This window comes from Enoplosus armatus, chromosome 18, assembly GCF_043641665.1.
Source record: "Enoplosus armatus isolate fEnoArm2 chromosome 18, fEnoArm2.hap1, whole genome shotgun sequence".
NCBI classification, from domain to species: domain Eukaryota; kingdom Metazoa; phylum Chordata; class Actinopteri; order Centrarchiformes; family Enoplosidae; genus Enoplosus; species Enoplosus armatus.
In genome coordinates, this window is record NC_092197.1 from 8,213,306 (window position 1) to 8,227,296 (window position 13,991).

General features: G+C 41.4%; 1 protein-coding gene across 1 annotated transcript in view; it reads right to left on the reverse strand.

The window, feature by feature from the left end:
* The window catches only part of nup214 (nucleoporin 214), a 28,559-nt gene that overhangs the window by 5,163 nt on the left and 9,405 nt on the right, over nt 1-13,991 (reverse strand). The window contains exons 13-32 of the mRNA XM_070924195.1: nt 13,846-13,982; nt 13,613-13,701; nt 13,170-13,253; nt 11,971-12,120; nt 11,594-11,752; nt 11,388-11,491; nt 11,132-11,311; nt 10,617-10,705; nt 10,445-10,531; nt 9,863-10,174; nt 9,162-9,329; nt 8,654-8,765; nt 6,154-6,227; nt 5,550-5,615; nt 5,255-5,339; nt 4,883-4,935; nt 3,239-4,774; nt 2,419-2,486; nt 2,158-2,329; nt 1,852-2,004 (exon numbers count right to left, since the gene is read on the reverse strand). Coding sequence (XP_070780296.1) covers nt 1,852-2,004; nt 2,158-2,329; nt 2,419-2,486; nt 3,239-4,774; nt 4,883-4,935; nt 5,255-5,339; nt 5,550-5,615; nt 6,154-6,227; nt 8,654-8,765; nt 9,162-9,329; nt 9,863-10,174; nt 10,445-10,531; nt 10,617-10,705; nt 11,132-11,311; nt 11,388-11,491; nt 11,594-11,752; nt 11,971-12,120; nt 13,170-13,253; nt 13,613-13,701; nt 13,846-13,982 — 3,878 coding nt within the window. The remainder of the gene's footprint in view (nt 1-1,851; nt 2,005-2,157; nt 2,330-2,418; nt 2,487-3,238; nt 4,775-4,882; nt 4,936-5,254; nt 5,340-5,549; nt 5,616-6,153; nt 6,228-8,653; nt 8,766-9,161; nt 9,330-9,862; nt 10,175-10,444; nt 10,532-10,616; nt 10,706-11,131; nt 11,312-11,387; nt 11,492-11,593; nt 11,753-11,970; nt 12,121-13,169; nt 13,254-13,612; nt 13,702-13,845; nt 13,983-13,991) is intronic.

The window sequence follows — 13,991 nt, forward strand, 5'->3', positions numbered from 1 at the left end:
TTCTGTGGCTTTTTAAGTATGGTGTGAGTATAGCTTGTTTACATCAGACCTTGATCTTCATCCTCTCCTCTTGTCTCTCTGTCTTTCTCCCATGTGTGCATGTTGTCCTTGTCTCCGTCTCCCTCTGTGCGTGTGTGTGTGTGTGTGTTTCTTTTCTCTTATCTGTGTGACTGGTGTGCTTGAGCTTTGCCTCCACCATGGACACCTTTTTCCAGGTCTCCATGGTGGAGAGGAGGTCGTGTGGCTCAGGTCCTATCTGTTTGGCAGCATCTGGAAGTTACTTGACACCCTCCTGGATGCGTTTTCATTTACAATCAAATTTTTGTCATCCTGATTGTCGAAACTGTAATTTTATGTTGTTTTTTTATGTACACAAAACATCTATGCATTGCATGCATAATAACTATACACAAGTAAATAGATATAAACAATGAGTATTTTAATCATATTTCCAATAATAGTTCATATTCTTCCCTATTGTTTATGTGAAGGATGAGGTCTTCACTAATTCTCACAGCCTCAGGAGGTAGGAATGGGGAGAAGGGGTGTACTGAAATTACAGCCTGGCTACCAGCATGCCCCAGTAAATAATTGATTGAGCTAATGTAACAAGATTACATTCCCTGTACGTAGGCCAGTGATAGGGCATCAGTGTGCTGAGTGATACCAATACCCCAGCGGAGCTAAGGGATAGCTTGGATGGCTGCTATGACTACTCATTACCAAAAACTGCAAAAAAGACAGAAGCTCAATTTACATATTGAAAAGCAAACAATCTATTTGGAGGGAATGAAGTTAATCCTTCAAACTTAAATTTGTAGATTATGCTCATTATCAACTGGCTTCACGTGCTCCTAACCACTATAGAAACCAGATGCAGGTAAATACACAAGATAGGGGTACAGAAATTTCAACATACAGACCTTTCATCTTTAAGTAAAGACTCCTAATAGGGCCAGAAAGCTTTTTAAAGTGTGATTTCAAAATTGCACTGTTATGTTACTTAGACAAAACATCAGAGCAGCTGCTTTCAATAATTTACACTCTCCAGAGAGGAGGCACCAAACAGAGAAATCAGTGGCTGAAGATATTAAAACCTGCATACACGACTCTTACTGTGCCACAAATACATAACCAGCTGTGATGACATTACTATTTTAACTGGTATGTATAGTACACATACAGTATGCTATACACTGTTACACACTGTAAATAGATAATTTAAAGCTTTTTGTGTATCAAATATGCATCAGATGCTGAAATGTCATCACATCGTCACACTGCACTGTGGTTTAGCAGTGCTGAGAGGTAACATTGCATCAGCAGTATTCTGGCAGGTAATGACAAAGCACGACTACCTCACTTTCTGCTCTGCTGGGGTGAGGAGATAAGGGCACTTGCTGTAGCTCAGGTGATAAAGGAGAACGCAATGTCAAGAGTTGGCTGCTGAGTAAAATGCGATTGTGTAAAGGTGCACAGGGCTTCTATCACAGCCATCCCACTATCACTGAGCCTCACACACCACTAAACCAGAGCCCCTAAGCCAGACCCCAAAAAATGTGAGAGAACAGAATATCAAACATCACTAATACAAGCAGGTGAATGTGTGTAAGTGTGGAATTATGATTCTGTAATTACCTCATAACAGCACTATTTACATTTACAAAGGGGCCCTTTGCTCAATTCTACTTAGAAAATGACAAGACCAACAAGTCTGGTCTGAAAATGTCAGCAGTATAAATGATCAAGAACAAGCAAGCATCATGGATGAGAGAATCTTAAGGATGGGACAGTAAGGACTGAAGAACTTCAGTACTATTAGAATAAAAAGCAATATGGGGAAACTTGTACCTGGTTTTGTCGGCGTAGAGAAGGAGCCAAAACCCTGGGCTGCGACACTCCCTGCACCGGTGCTGAAGGTTCCACTAGGTTTCTGCTCACCAAAGGAGGACTGTCCAAAACCAAAGGCCTTGGCACCACTATTCCCAAACAGACTGTTGGAACCTAGAGGTGAAAGAGGCAGATAAATATATCTTCAAGGACAATAAAATGGGGTTTGTTTCTAGTACTTTTGCTTAACAGTTTCAATTTGGCTCTCAGAGGTTAGAATAAAAATATAAACAATCTTAATTTATTTTACAGACTGCGTTAGCCTACCTGTCTGAGTGGGCTGCCCAAACCCTCCGGTGGCGGCAGCGGCGCCGAATGGGTTCTTGTTGGCAGCATCTTCACTCGGTTTACCTCCCAGGCCACTGAAGAACCCTCCAGCAGCAGTTGAGCCCGCTGTATTGGCTGAACTTGAACCAAACAGACTCCCACCAGATGACGGCTGCTGCTGGGAGAGGAATGTTAGTTATACAATGTGTCCAGAAAAATGGGAAAATTATAAAAAATTCTAAGACAATACTATTCATATACCTGTCCAAATACACTCCCACTGCCAGCTTGTTGGCCAAACACAGGCGTGGCGGAAGAGCAGCCAAAAGCTGTAATAAGAAGAAAAAGAAAAATATAGTAAAAACAGACATTCTCTGTTAACTCTACACTCCTAAATATGTCATATAGCCGGTGAAATGTCCTAGTCACCGCTACAGTTTCCTTTTCTTTTCCCAGTGTCATAAAATAGAATGAGCTGACTCTGGAAAAATCTGTAGACAGGAGTGACAAGCTAACTGCTGAGCTAATACATTAACATCAGCTGTCTATAGAGACATAGACATTCCCATACTGCGTTGGGAATTTAGAGAATCTTTGGGAATGGGACAGCTCCCCTCATGCCACCCTCCTTACTCAGACTGCCACACCACCCAAAATCTCACAGCAACTGCTGGCAGTATACTACAGACAAACTTGGTTGTCTTCCCTAATGCTAGAAGCTGCCCTTTTAACTAAAAGAAGTGTCACATATGTGAATATGTGAACAAAATTTAGTAGCTACAGCTTTTATTTCAATGTGTCAGATACCTATTTAATCAACATTTAAGTAAATATAAGTATCTGATCAGACTTGGTATTGGCAGATGTTAATGTTTGATGTTAAAGAATTGGGGCCAAAAGAACTTGATCAGGACAACCCTAATCTTTACAAAACATTTTCTTCTATAGCTATACTACTAGTGTATCTCACAGACATGTTAACCTTCATTACTCAGCGAAAAGAAATAAAACCGTTAGCCACAAACTCTTACAGTATTTTACCAATGGCCGAGTAAGAAATCAAGTGCAGACTCCCACTCACCTGAGGCCTGTCCAAAGCTGAATCCTGAAGACGAGGATGTGGTGGTGTTACTCCCAAAAACAGACCCTTGCCCGAATCCAGAGCTCTGGCCAAATGCTGGTGCTGTGCTTTGCCCAAACAGCCCTGAGCCAGTGCTGCTGGCTGTGTTGGCACTGCTTGTGCCAAAAGAGAAGGAACTGGCATTGCTAGCAGTAGAAGCACCAAAAAGACTTCCTCCAGTAGTCGCAGTGTTAGAACTTGCTCCAAATGCTGATTGGCCAAAAGAAAAGCCACTGGCTGTTCCAGTGTTGCTGGCAGGCTGGCCAAAGCCACTCCCCTGGCCAAATACCGATTTGCCAAAACCAGTTCCAGCTGAAGTACCAAACCCAGTTGAGCCGAATTCTGAGGATACTGGGGCTGAAGGGGCTGAGGGTGCTGAGGGGGCTGGGGAAGCTGGAGGTGCAGCAGGTTGCCCAAACACAGTGCTAGCCGCAGTAATTGTTGTACTGTTAACAACAGTGGCGGTGGGAGTGGTGGCTGCAGGGGCAACAGTGTTGATAACTGGTGTAATTTCAACCGAACTGCTGTCTGTTATTGCAATGGCAGGCTGAGTAAAAATGGAACCTGGTTTATCAGAACTGGGTACCTGGAATGCTGCTGGAACTACCTGGGAGACAGGCGCTGCAGCAGGGGTGGCAGCAGCTGAAATGGGCACAGGAGCAGTGGTGGCGGTGCTGTCTGAGGTGGCTTCTATTGTGGGAGTGGCACTGGCTGGTGATGGAGGGGTTGCTTCAGTTGGTGCGGTGGTGGAGGAGGGAGGGTCTGGGGTAGGTGCGGTTGTGGCCACAGGAGGTGCGGGTGTTGGTGCTGTAACTGTGGCTGATGTGGTTTCTGTGGTGGCTGCCTCCCCTGCAGGCTCAGGTACTACTAGGGGACTGGCACGCTCCACAGCTGGTTCAGAAGGAGGTTCTTTTTCAGGGGGCAGTGTGGGCTCTGAAGGTTGTGGGGGAGCTTTTGGTTCCGCTGAGGAGCCTGAAGAAGCTGCAAGAAGACTACTGAAAGAAGTAGGTAAAGCGGAGGCAGTTGAGCTAGACTGGGGAACAGAGAAGGCTGGCTTGGGGATCGATTCAGGAGGCTTGAACAAACTGCCTGACCCAGCCCCTTTGGACAAGTCTGCCCCTGTTGAATCTTCTGCAGACTTTTGGAGACCAAAGCTAAACTGTGCTGCTCCCTTACCCATACCAAGTCCAGTTTCCCCAAAGGCAAATGAGGCAGCAGCAGGTTTAGTGGATGAATCATTAGCTTCTTCTCCTTGGCCTACACGTAGTCCAGAGAAACTGCCCAGCGTCTCTCCTCCAATTGTCTTAGGGGGCTGTGGCTCTATCCTGAGGGCAGTTGTGGTGGGTTTGTCTCCTGATGTGTTTGGAGGCAGGGTGGGAGACGCAGTGCCGAGAGCAGGGGAAGTGGACTTTGGGGTGAGTGGGAATGGCTCCTCTCCAGTCTGCCCAAACATCATCTTGCCATTTCCACCAAAGGAGAATTTATTCACGTCCTTCACTGGAGAAACATAAGGAAAACAAAAAAAACCTCAAAATGTCAGAAATGATGAGGGTGGTATGTTGGACATCATCCTGTAACAAGACCAAACTGCTGTACTGCTTTTACCTTGTGAAATTCCAGCTCCCTGTGTAACTGAAGCAAAACTGAAGCCTGTGGACCTGTAAAAGAACATTTAAGTCACAATGAAACAACAGTGACAAAATCTTTAGCTTCTGCAATGTGACACATTTTTGAGTGAAACAGAATATGTGGGGCGGGGACTCATTTTGAGAAGGATTTGATCAAATTGCTGGAGAACCACAGCAAAAGGGAGGTGATAGGACAGCAATAGACTGTTAACCTCCACCCACACCTCCCTCACCTATGTGGTTAGATTAGTAGTCGGGGGCAGAGGGAGAAATTAATAAATTAGACCTCAACCACAATCTTTTGGAAAAGTACACGACCCATGATAAAAAATTTAATAAGTTCTCTCACCCTGATGTGAAGGAGAAACCTTTGCTGGTGCTTTGCTCTGCTGAGCTAGCAGGAGCAACAGAAACATCTGTTTTGGATGATGCACCTAAAAGGGACACAGAAGTTTATGAAGTCAGTCAAAATCATATATCACATCACATAAGGTACCACCTTGCAAAATAAAATGTCAGGATTGTGCACCTTCACCTATGGTCAAGAATCATAAGCAATGTTCTAGACTGCAGTTTTGTTTATGTGTAACCAAATCTGGACAATAGGGAAGAGTTATGTATGCACAGATCTACCAGGTGCTTACCAAACATGAAGCCTCCCTGTGGGGTGGTTGCACTTTCAGTGGGCGTCTTCTGGATACCTTGGGTAGGATTCTGCACAGACAGTTTAACTGGCTATCATACCTTAATTATACAAAACCTTTATACAGAAAAACATTATATCTATTATGTGTATGCCATTAAAAAAATCATTATGCAGGTTACTTTGAACACACTCCTACAGGTTACAGCATATGTTGCACACATGGCTGCAGATCAGTATGTTTGGGTCATTCCCATTAAATTGAACTTGGGCCTCAACAGTGACGAAGAGTTGTGTGAGGAGTTCCCCCGTCACCCAACTGCAACTTGTAACATCAACATGGGAGGGAGCTGGGACATTTCTCACCCATGCAGTTAATGGTCTGTCTTCACATGCAAAACTGTCAGCAGTTTGTGATTTTTCACAAGTTGAATGTTCTTTAAAGTTGTGAGGAGAGGGATAATAACACTGAATTTTTCTTGATTTTGAGTATTTAAGTCCTAGCATGTAAAGGATAACGTAAATGATAGATATATAGCGATATAGCTGTGTGGGTACCAATATATGAAAATATGGATGACAGCTTGGTGAGAGATGGATAGATATAGTACTCACTCGTTTGGCCTGGTTGGAAGAAACTGTTGCAAAGACCTGAGCTGCTGGATCTGGTGCTGATGAGCTGAGAGCAGAGAGCAGAAGGGGGAGGGGAGAGAGTGGTCAGGTATTCTTTTTAAATTCTGTCCACACGGAACAAATATAACAACCACCTGACAGTTTAGTGAAATGAGGTGTTGTTGTTTAATAAAACCAGGTGTCCACAACCAAAAACCTGTTCTCTGCCACCAAATGTGAACTTTGTTTTTTGACAGAACAGTAAAATTACTGCATCTCTCTCTATAATCATATTGTAGCACAATTTTCATACTGAAGGCTTGGTTCACAGTTAATGTCTAAATCAATGATTAATAATGAAATAAATGAAACAAATTATGAATTTAGATTTTAGTTCTGGTAAAATAGATTATAAATATGGGTTCTCTATATTGAGCTAAGAATCATTTGAAGAAATGAACCATTACTGTTTGACAGAGATAAAGAGTATGTTATTGCGGAATCGGGGGAAAAGCCCACTTTCATAATCATCTTACTCTCACAATGCCTTGCTTTGCTTGTTTGTTATTGTGCACAAGCTTTATTTGGGAAAAGCCCCAAGGAGGGATGGCCTGCCGAAATATCAAGCACAAAAGTGGAGCAAAGCCCAGTGAGGCAGAAAGAGTAAGGTGCAGGAGGCAGGAAGGGTGCATGAATCATGGAGTGAATAAAGACCAAAATGAAAGACATGAAGAAAGGGAAATGAAGAGGATAATGGTATGAAAAGAGACTATTAGATAAGTATTCACAGTTTTATTTTGGCTCTTTTCTCCAGCTTATGGGTTGTTAAATTAAACTGTAAACTATAAGGTTATAGTGTTGACTTTCAGCTGAACCCCTTTTTATATACCACCCACCCCTCAGGGGTAAAAAGGCCATCCTACAATATTTACATAATAAGCATATGAACATTTACTAGACACTCTTAAACAAGCTGAAAGTCAAGACTTCGCAGTTGTAATACTTAATGGACTGCATTGTATGTGGCACCGACAGGATCATACACAATACATTAGCATGAGGAAATTAAGGTTTAAGACTTAAGATTTTAAGAAATTAAGATTAACTGTGAACATTCAAAAGGTAAGAATAAAATATAATGAGAATATGGAAGAGATATAATGCTTGAGGAAACAAGTTGGGAGGCAAATATAAGATGTCCTCAAAGACTGCTGGCCTCTGCCAGTCGTGTGCATTGGCTAAGATTAGGTGGAGTCAGTGACCTGATAAATCCATACCGAGGAGACGCACTCAAAAATAAACACTGGACCCCTTGAGGACTCATAGTGACAGACTGTCTACTCACTGTATCAGAGATAGATCCAAGCGGATACAAGCATTATTTAACGCCATAAATATTATATAACATGCTTAATATTAAACAGGAAATACATAGATGGGACAGATTAGATAGATAAGACAGATAAGAAAGTACTTTAATAACCCCAATGAGAAATTGCGTAACATGGGAAATTGCAAAATGCTAATTACCTTTATCTGCCATAACAATTAAAATGTGACCAGTACCAAAGAGACTCCATAGCAATTCAAAGTGAAATGCATGAAAACCAGTTAGGACATATCTTGACTTTGAAGCTTTGAAGTACTCACTGGTAAGAACCAAACAGCATGTCTGTGGACAATGACTCAGGGGATAACAGCTAAAATGTCAATCAGTGAGTGCCTATAAACTACAAATATTGTGGGACTATGGAGTGTCTGCCTGCAGGTTTGTCAAAATCAGTCCTAATACCACTCCAGTGCCTAATAAAGTACCAGTTATCTCTACTGCTCACACATTACAATAGGTTTAGTGATATCATTGTCACTGTATGATGAGAGCCGTATCTAGCCCAGACAATGTTTGGCCACATTCCTGACTTTACCTGTCTGAAACTTATAAAAGTGTAATATTTTTTTAAATCCATTTTCACAATTCTGCACAAAGCAAACAAATTCATTAAACAAACAAACAAAAAAGATGTTCTGTTGGATGCATACTGCCACATTACAAGTTTTCTGAACCACATTACATACTGTAATCCAACTGTAGGCCATCCAATGACAGCTAGCCATCATTGAAGCAAGCTAAAAACACCTGTCTATCTCTCCACCATAAATACACAAAGACAGACAAAACTACAAACATAAAAATCTTCACTTATAGATTTGGCTCCATACGGTACATGGTCCGTTTGTGGAAAAAACACTGTGTTTCCATATTCCAATTTGAATCAGAACTTTATTGATCACCGGGGGGAAACATCCTCTGCTTACCTCAACTTGAGTTTGAGAACTAGCTGACAGAACCTCATTCAATACACAGTCTGTCTTTACTACTAGTTTTATTCTTGGGCCAAAACCTTCCATCCCTTTACACTAGAAACTGTCACTTACTTAAGGACATTTCATGACATAACTCAAAAATAAATCTAAACAATTTTTGATATTTACCTCATGATATTGGAAACCGGCACAGGAGGCCCTTTGTCCTTGAGCTCCTGAACATTGACCACCTGAGGAACAGTCTTCAAAGTGGACTCTGTCAAGGAAGTACTGACGATAGCTGGAACACAAACGCACATGTGAGCAATTCACACACAGAGATGTACATAAACACACACACGCACAATGTTTATATTAAAAACAACAACATACCAAATAGGTGTAATTATATGAAGCTATTGTTTCCATGGCGATTTAAGCCTGGTTTGAATTATGCTGACACTATATAATTATATTCTGAGATATGATGGGGCACTGAGCTGGGACATAAAGCTACTGGAAGTCTGTGTCTCCCCCTGGTGAATTACAGTGGGCACAGCAATACAATATTATACACACAGCTCCTTTTGCACACATTGTCAACCATAACAACTTGATACTCTTAAAAATCTTCATTACCATTTAAAAATAAACAAATAAATTGCCACTGAGAGGAATAATGGCTGGTTCTTCCTACCTGTCTTCTGATTGGCCATCTGCCTGCGTAGAGCAGCAGTGGCTGCAGCCTGCTGGGCAGGGATGGTAACAGGGACGTTCCTCTCAGTTGGTGGGGCTCCATGTTTTACTGTCTTTGTGGCAAGGGCAGTGCTATCAGCCCCGCTGAGGTTGATCTTATTGGTTGGAACTGAAATATCAATAAAGTGAGCAACATTTATGAAACAAAGCATGTGTAGTACTTAGTAGCTGTACTCTATGTTAAATGTGACATTTAAGGAACTACACCCCCCTCCCTACAGGACTTCTACACCAAGAGGAGCAGAACCAGAGCCTGTAGGATCATGAAGGATCCTCACCACCCCAACAACGGACATTTCCAGTTGTTGCAGTCAGGAAAGCGCTTCCGCAGTCACGCAGCCAAAACAGAAAGACTGAGACAAAGTTTCTTTCCTCAGGCTTGTGAACACTTATCTCACAAGGGCCCCTCTAATTTTCATATTTTTATATGCATTAAAAATATAAATGTATATACTAATATTATTGTAATTTGTTTTGTATTGTTGTGGTTCCTTTTAGTTCTGTGCTATCTCTGTGGGCATTGCCATTTTTCATTTCACTCCAAATCCTACACGCGCTTCTGACAAATAATGTTCTTGAATCATCAACTGCATGTTGCATCACTTCATGGATGAATAGCAATAGTTGGTGTGATTTACTCACCAGGGCTGGCAATAGGGCTGAGTCCAAAGCCCATACCCTGAACCGAGTGAATTTTGGTTAAAGGGGTGGACTGGATGGCCCCAAAACCTGGCTGGATAGAGGGGGTCCTCACGACGGTGGGGTGGCGGGGGGTGGTCAATGCTGGAGGAATGACAGTCATGGGAAGGGGTTCTAGCGGCAGTTCCTCCTCCTCCTCCAGCTCCAAGTGAGCCGGGTGAGGCTCCAGGGACTGGGACAGGGAGGACGTAGAGCTCACATCATCCAAGTCCTCATAGTATTTAGGTGAAAGGAAGGCTGAGCGAGACAGGTTGGCTGGAAGAGAATAGATGAGGAACATGTAGATCACCGATAACTGGGCTGCATTATGGTAATATTTTTAACACCGTTGTCGACATAAAGACTTCCTTGACATCATGGAGTTCCACAAACGTTGACTATTATTGGAATCCCCTCGAGAGCTTATGGTAACGTTAAACTCTATTTGTAAACTTTCATGCAACCACACGTCTAGTCAGTAAACCAAATTTACATATGTACATATTAGTGTAACTCTTGCTAAATTAGTTTGAGCAGGATGTGTACCTGGTGCAGTTGAGCGGACAGGAGGCATCTGTCCCTTTGAGAGGAAGTTACGCAGCTGGGACTGTTTCACTGGCGATATCTTGGCTACTGGAGAAACATCTATAGTTAGTATATGTTGAAATGAAGAAAATAAATATCCTATCCTATTATTTGTATATATAAAGATCGATACCTGAAGATTTGGATTTGGTCTTAGGAGGGGTGGTGTCCAGTCTGGCTTTCAGGAGTGCATCCCTTAAACTCTCAAGCTCACCTTCCAAACTGTCATAAAACACAGAAACAAGTTGTTTAAGTTGCAAACAACAACTTTTTTGAGAGCCATTTGCAGTGTACTGAAAGACATAGAAAATTAGAAATTGTTAATATTCTGTAAAGGCTGCTACACTGAAAGAAATTAGTGCAATATTTATGTTATTCATGGACTATGGTGATTATATTGTTAGCATTTATGCCAACCAGTTATGAAAACAAAAAACAAGTTTAATATATTCAGTTTTAATAATTAAAAACTGCTCTAGATTCAAATTGCAGCCCATTTAAGTGAAGGTTAACTTGAAATATGAAGTCTCTGATTCCAAAACCTACTCTGCAGAGTCTCCCTTCTTGCAACAAACTCAAAATCTGCAAAATGTAATACTTATTTATCCCTGAGATTTTCACATTCCTCTAGTCCTCCGCAGCTCCTACCTAGCGTTTGTTGCTGTAGCAGTATTGTGGTTTATAGTTGGAGTGGTAGTCTTGCTGTAGAGGCGCAGTGAAGTGAGTTCCTTAACCAACTGGTCCAATCTGTTCTTCTGCTGGTTGATGATGTACAGGTTGTTGGCCAGTGTAGTGAACAAACCCTCACGCCCGGGCACGACCATGTGTCTGTGAAGAAAATAAGAATGATACTTAACCCAAACTCTTTTCAGTGTCAAATACTTAAATGGTCTTTTGTGTTTACTTCTGCTTTTTCTTCTTCTCCAGGTGTTTCTCCCATTCCACATCCAACACGTCATTGACGTCTTCCACAGCAAACGTTACATACTGGTACAGCCTTCGAATCTCCTGAATAAAATAAAAGAAGAATGCGATGAGTATGTAGGTGATTTATACGAAAAGTATCCACTCTTGCAAACATTGTTGGTCATCTGTCCTCCTGTCTTTCACCTTGAGGCGTTCCTCACTGCGTGGGTCCAGAGGCTTTTTGTACAGCAGCTGTCTGTAATTTTTGTCTCTGCTCAGCTCACTCTGGGCCTTGGCTTCTTCTGCCCCAGCAAAGCCCTCCAGTAGGGTGGTCTTCAGTGTACCAATGTCCCCATGGAGAGACTGCAAATCAGAAAAAAGGTCGAAAGTAAAAAAAAAAGGGAGAAGAGCAGAACAGGTGTTGCACATACTGGTGTTTTTATTTATCATAACACTGTAAACTTATGACAGTGATTTTGTTATTCTAAGATCATTGCAAGAGCAGGAGGAAGCTGTTGGGGGTAGGATTTGGCTGGTGAGTGTGATTTTGCTAACAGGGATTTGGGTCAACCATTTATTACCTCTGTAGTTTCCTTGATCTCCAGGGTGAAAATATGGAGGTCTTCTGACTCCTTCCTCAACTCCTTCATCTCCTCATTGGTGCCAACCTTGAAGTCAGTTCTTGCGCTTCGTGCCTTAAGGTCATCCAGCTCCTTCTGGAAGTGCGCAATCTGATGACAAGTCAAAGACATGCTTAGTTACAAAGCAATTTGAGGAAAAAATTTCCAGACTTATTTCGACACTGGGTGTTGATCTTGGTGACCAGGAGCGAGTTGCGGCAGCTATTTGCAAGTTTTTATATGAAGTGCTTCCGAAGTTCTTAGTAACTACTACAGTAGCATGTTTAAAAATTGTGATTTAATAAATTGGGTTGCACCATTAAAGCTAAGAAATGTCTTAGCTAATAAAGATGTGTATGTATGTATAATATATTTATATTACATTTAACTGGCAATCCTTTCTAAATGTAGGTATGGCTTTGCTTTATGTGTGTTTCAGAGTTAGAAGTGTTTATACAGCTAACCTGACCGATCTTATTTGGTCATTTAGTCTTACATTAGCATAATGCTTTATAATTTGAGGTATATTAAGTTTTTTATGAAATGTATTTCAAAATCAACACCGTTATTAAATAGCATTTTGATCAAGTGTCAGGCCAGATATGTCGACCATATTCCATCGTCTCTTTTACACTTCAATTTGAACACTAGTTCAGTTTGCTAACAGTATGTAGAAGTTACAGGGTGTAAATAACTAATTTTACATGGTAACTAGTTTGTGTAGTGCAATCCATTTTAATTCAGTGATGCATACATCTCCACTTAGTAAGCATTATGACTAGCCTTGAACTTTAGAAAGGCTGGTGCAACAGAAGGAACCAAACCGCCTTGACCATAATTTGTGACGCCAATACATATAATGCTAACTACACAAAAATCTCAAGTGAAATTATGTTTACAACAAATATAAAAACATGTGTCCCTTAATCAAAATATAAAAAAAATTAACAGTAAATACATTTACAGATTTAACATAGCTACTATCACATTTTATTAAAAGGAAAAATTACACAAGGAAACCTACAGTGTTTAGTCATGAACACAAGCATCTTGCAAGTATTTCCCCACATGGTTTGGGCCACAAGGCCCTCACTTTTTTTAACAAGTTCACCAATTAAAAGTGGTACATGGTACTCCAGTGCCTGGATGATATGTCTCACCTCCTCCAATATACCAGCCATAATGGGATCAGAGTCTTTCTTTTGCTGTAGCTGTTTCTCCAGGGCCTTCACACTGACAGCCGCCTGCATCGAGAGGTGGTAAAGTACATCAAGTCAGTAAGAAACACACACCAACATACACACAACCCATGCAACTTTGAACAAAAAAAATAGCAAGAGTTTCTGTAATCTAGCTAATATACACTTTTCTTCTCCCACTGACAGTTTAACATTCCGTTGCTAGTAGCAACCGCTCCCAGCACAATTCCATTGCAGTTGTTGTTTAGCTGACATTGTTACATCCACCATTTTGTCAGATCTGTTACCATACAAATATTCCATATTTTATTATCTCCCCTAATACTCCCCTTTTAATCAGTTGTGATTTTATGAGTTGTGATATGCTCATTAGTTTTTTTAATATATGAAAATAATAAACAGACCTGTGGAGTTTGGACACGGCCATGGGCAGCAGGAGCAGGTTTCTGGACGACTGTGGGTGGTGTGCTGGTTTGAACTGGACGCACTGGGGCTGCGACACAACCAACAATATTAGCATCACAACCCAAGCCATGAACACTTAAGATTTAAAGAATACGTTTGATAAAAAAAATAAAATAAGAAAACAACTTGTGCAAAGTATAATAGTCAAGTAAGTGAGGCAGGACTTTGTTACCTAATACAGCTGGTGGTTTAGTGGCTGAGAGTGGAGGGGCAGTTAAAGTACTGGAAGTAGAGACAATGGTTTTGGGCAGTGAGGAATTGAAGGAGAAAGACTGTGGGGTTTGTGCTGGGGTCTCCAGTGCTGAAAACCTTGGGAAA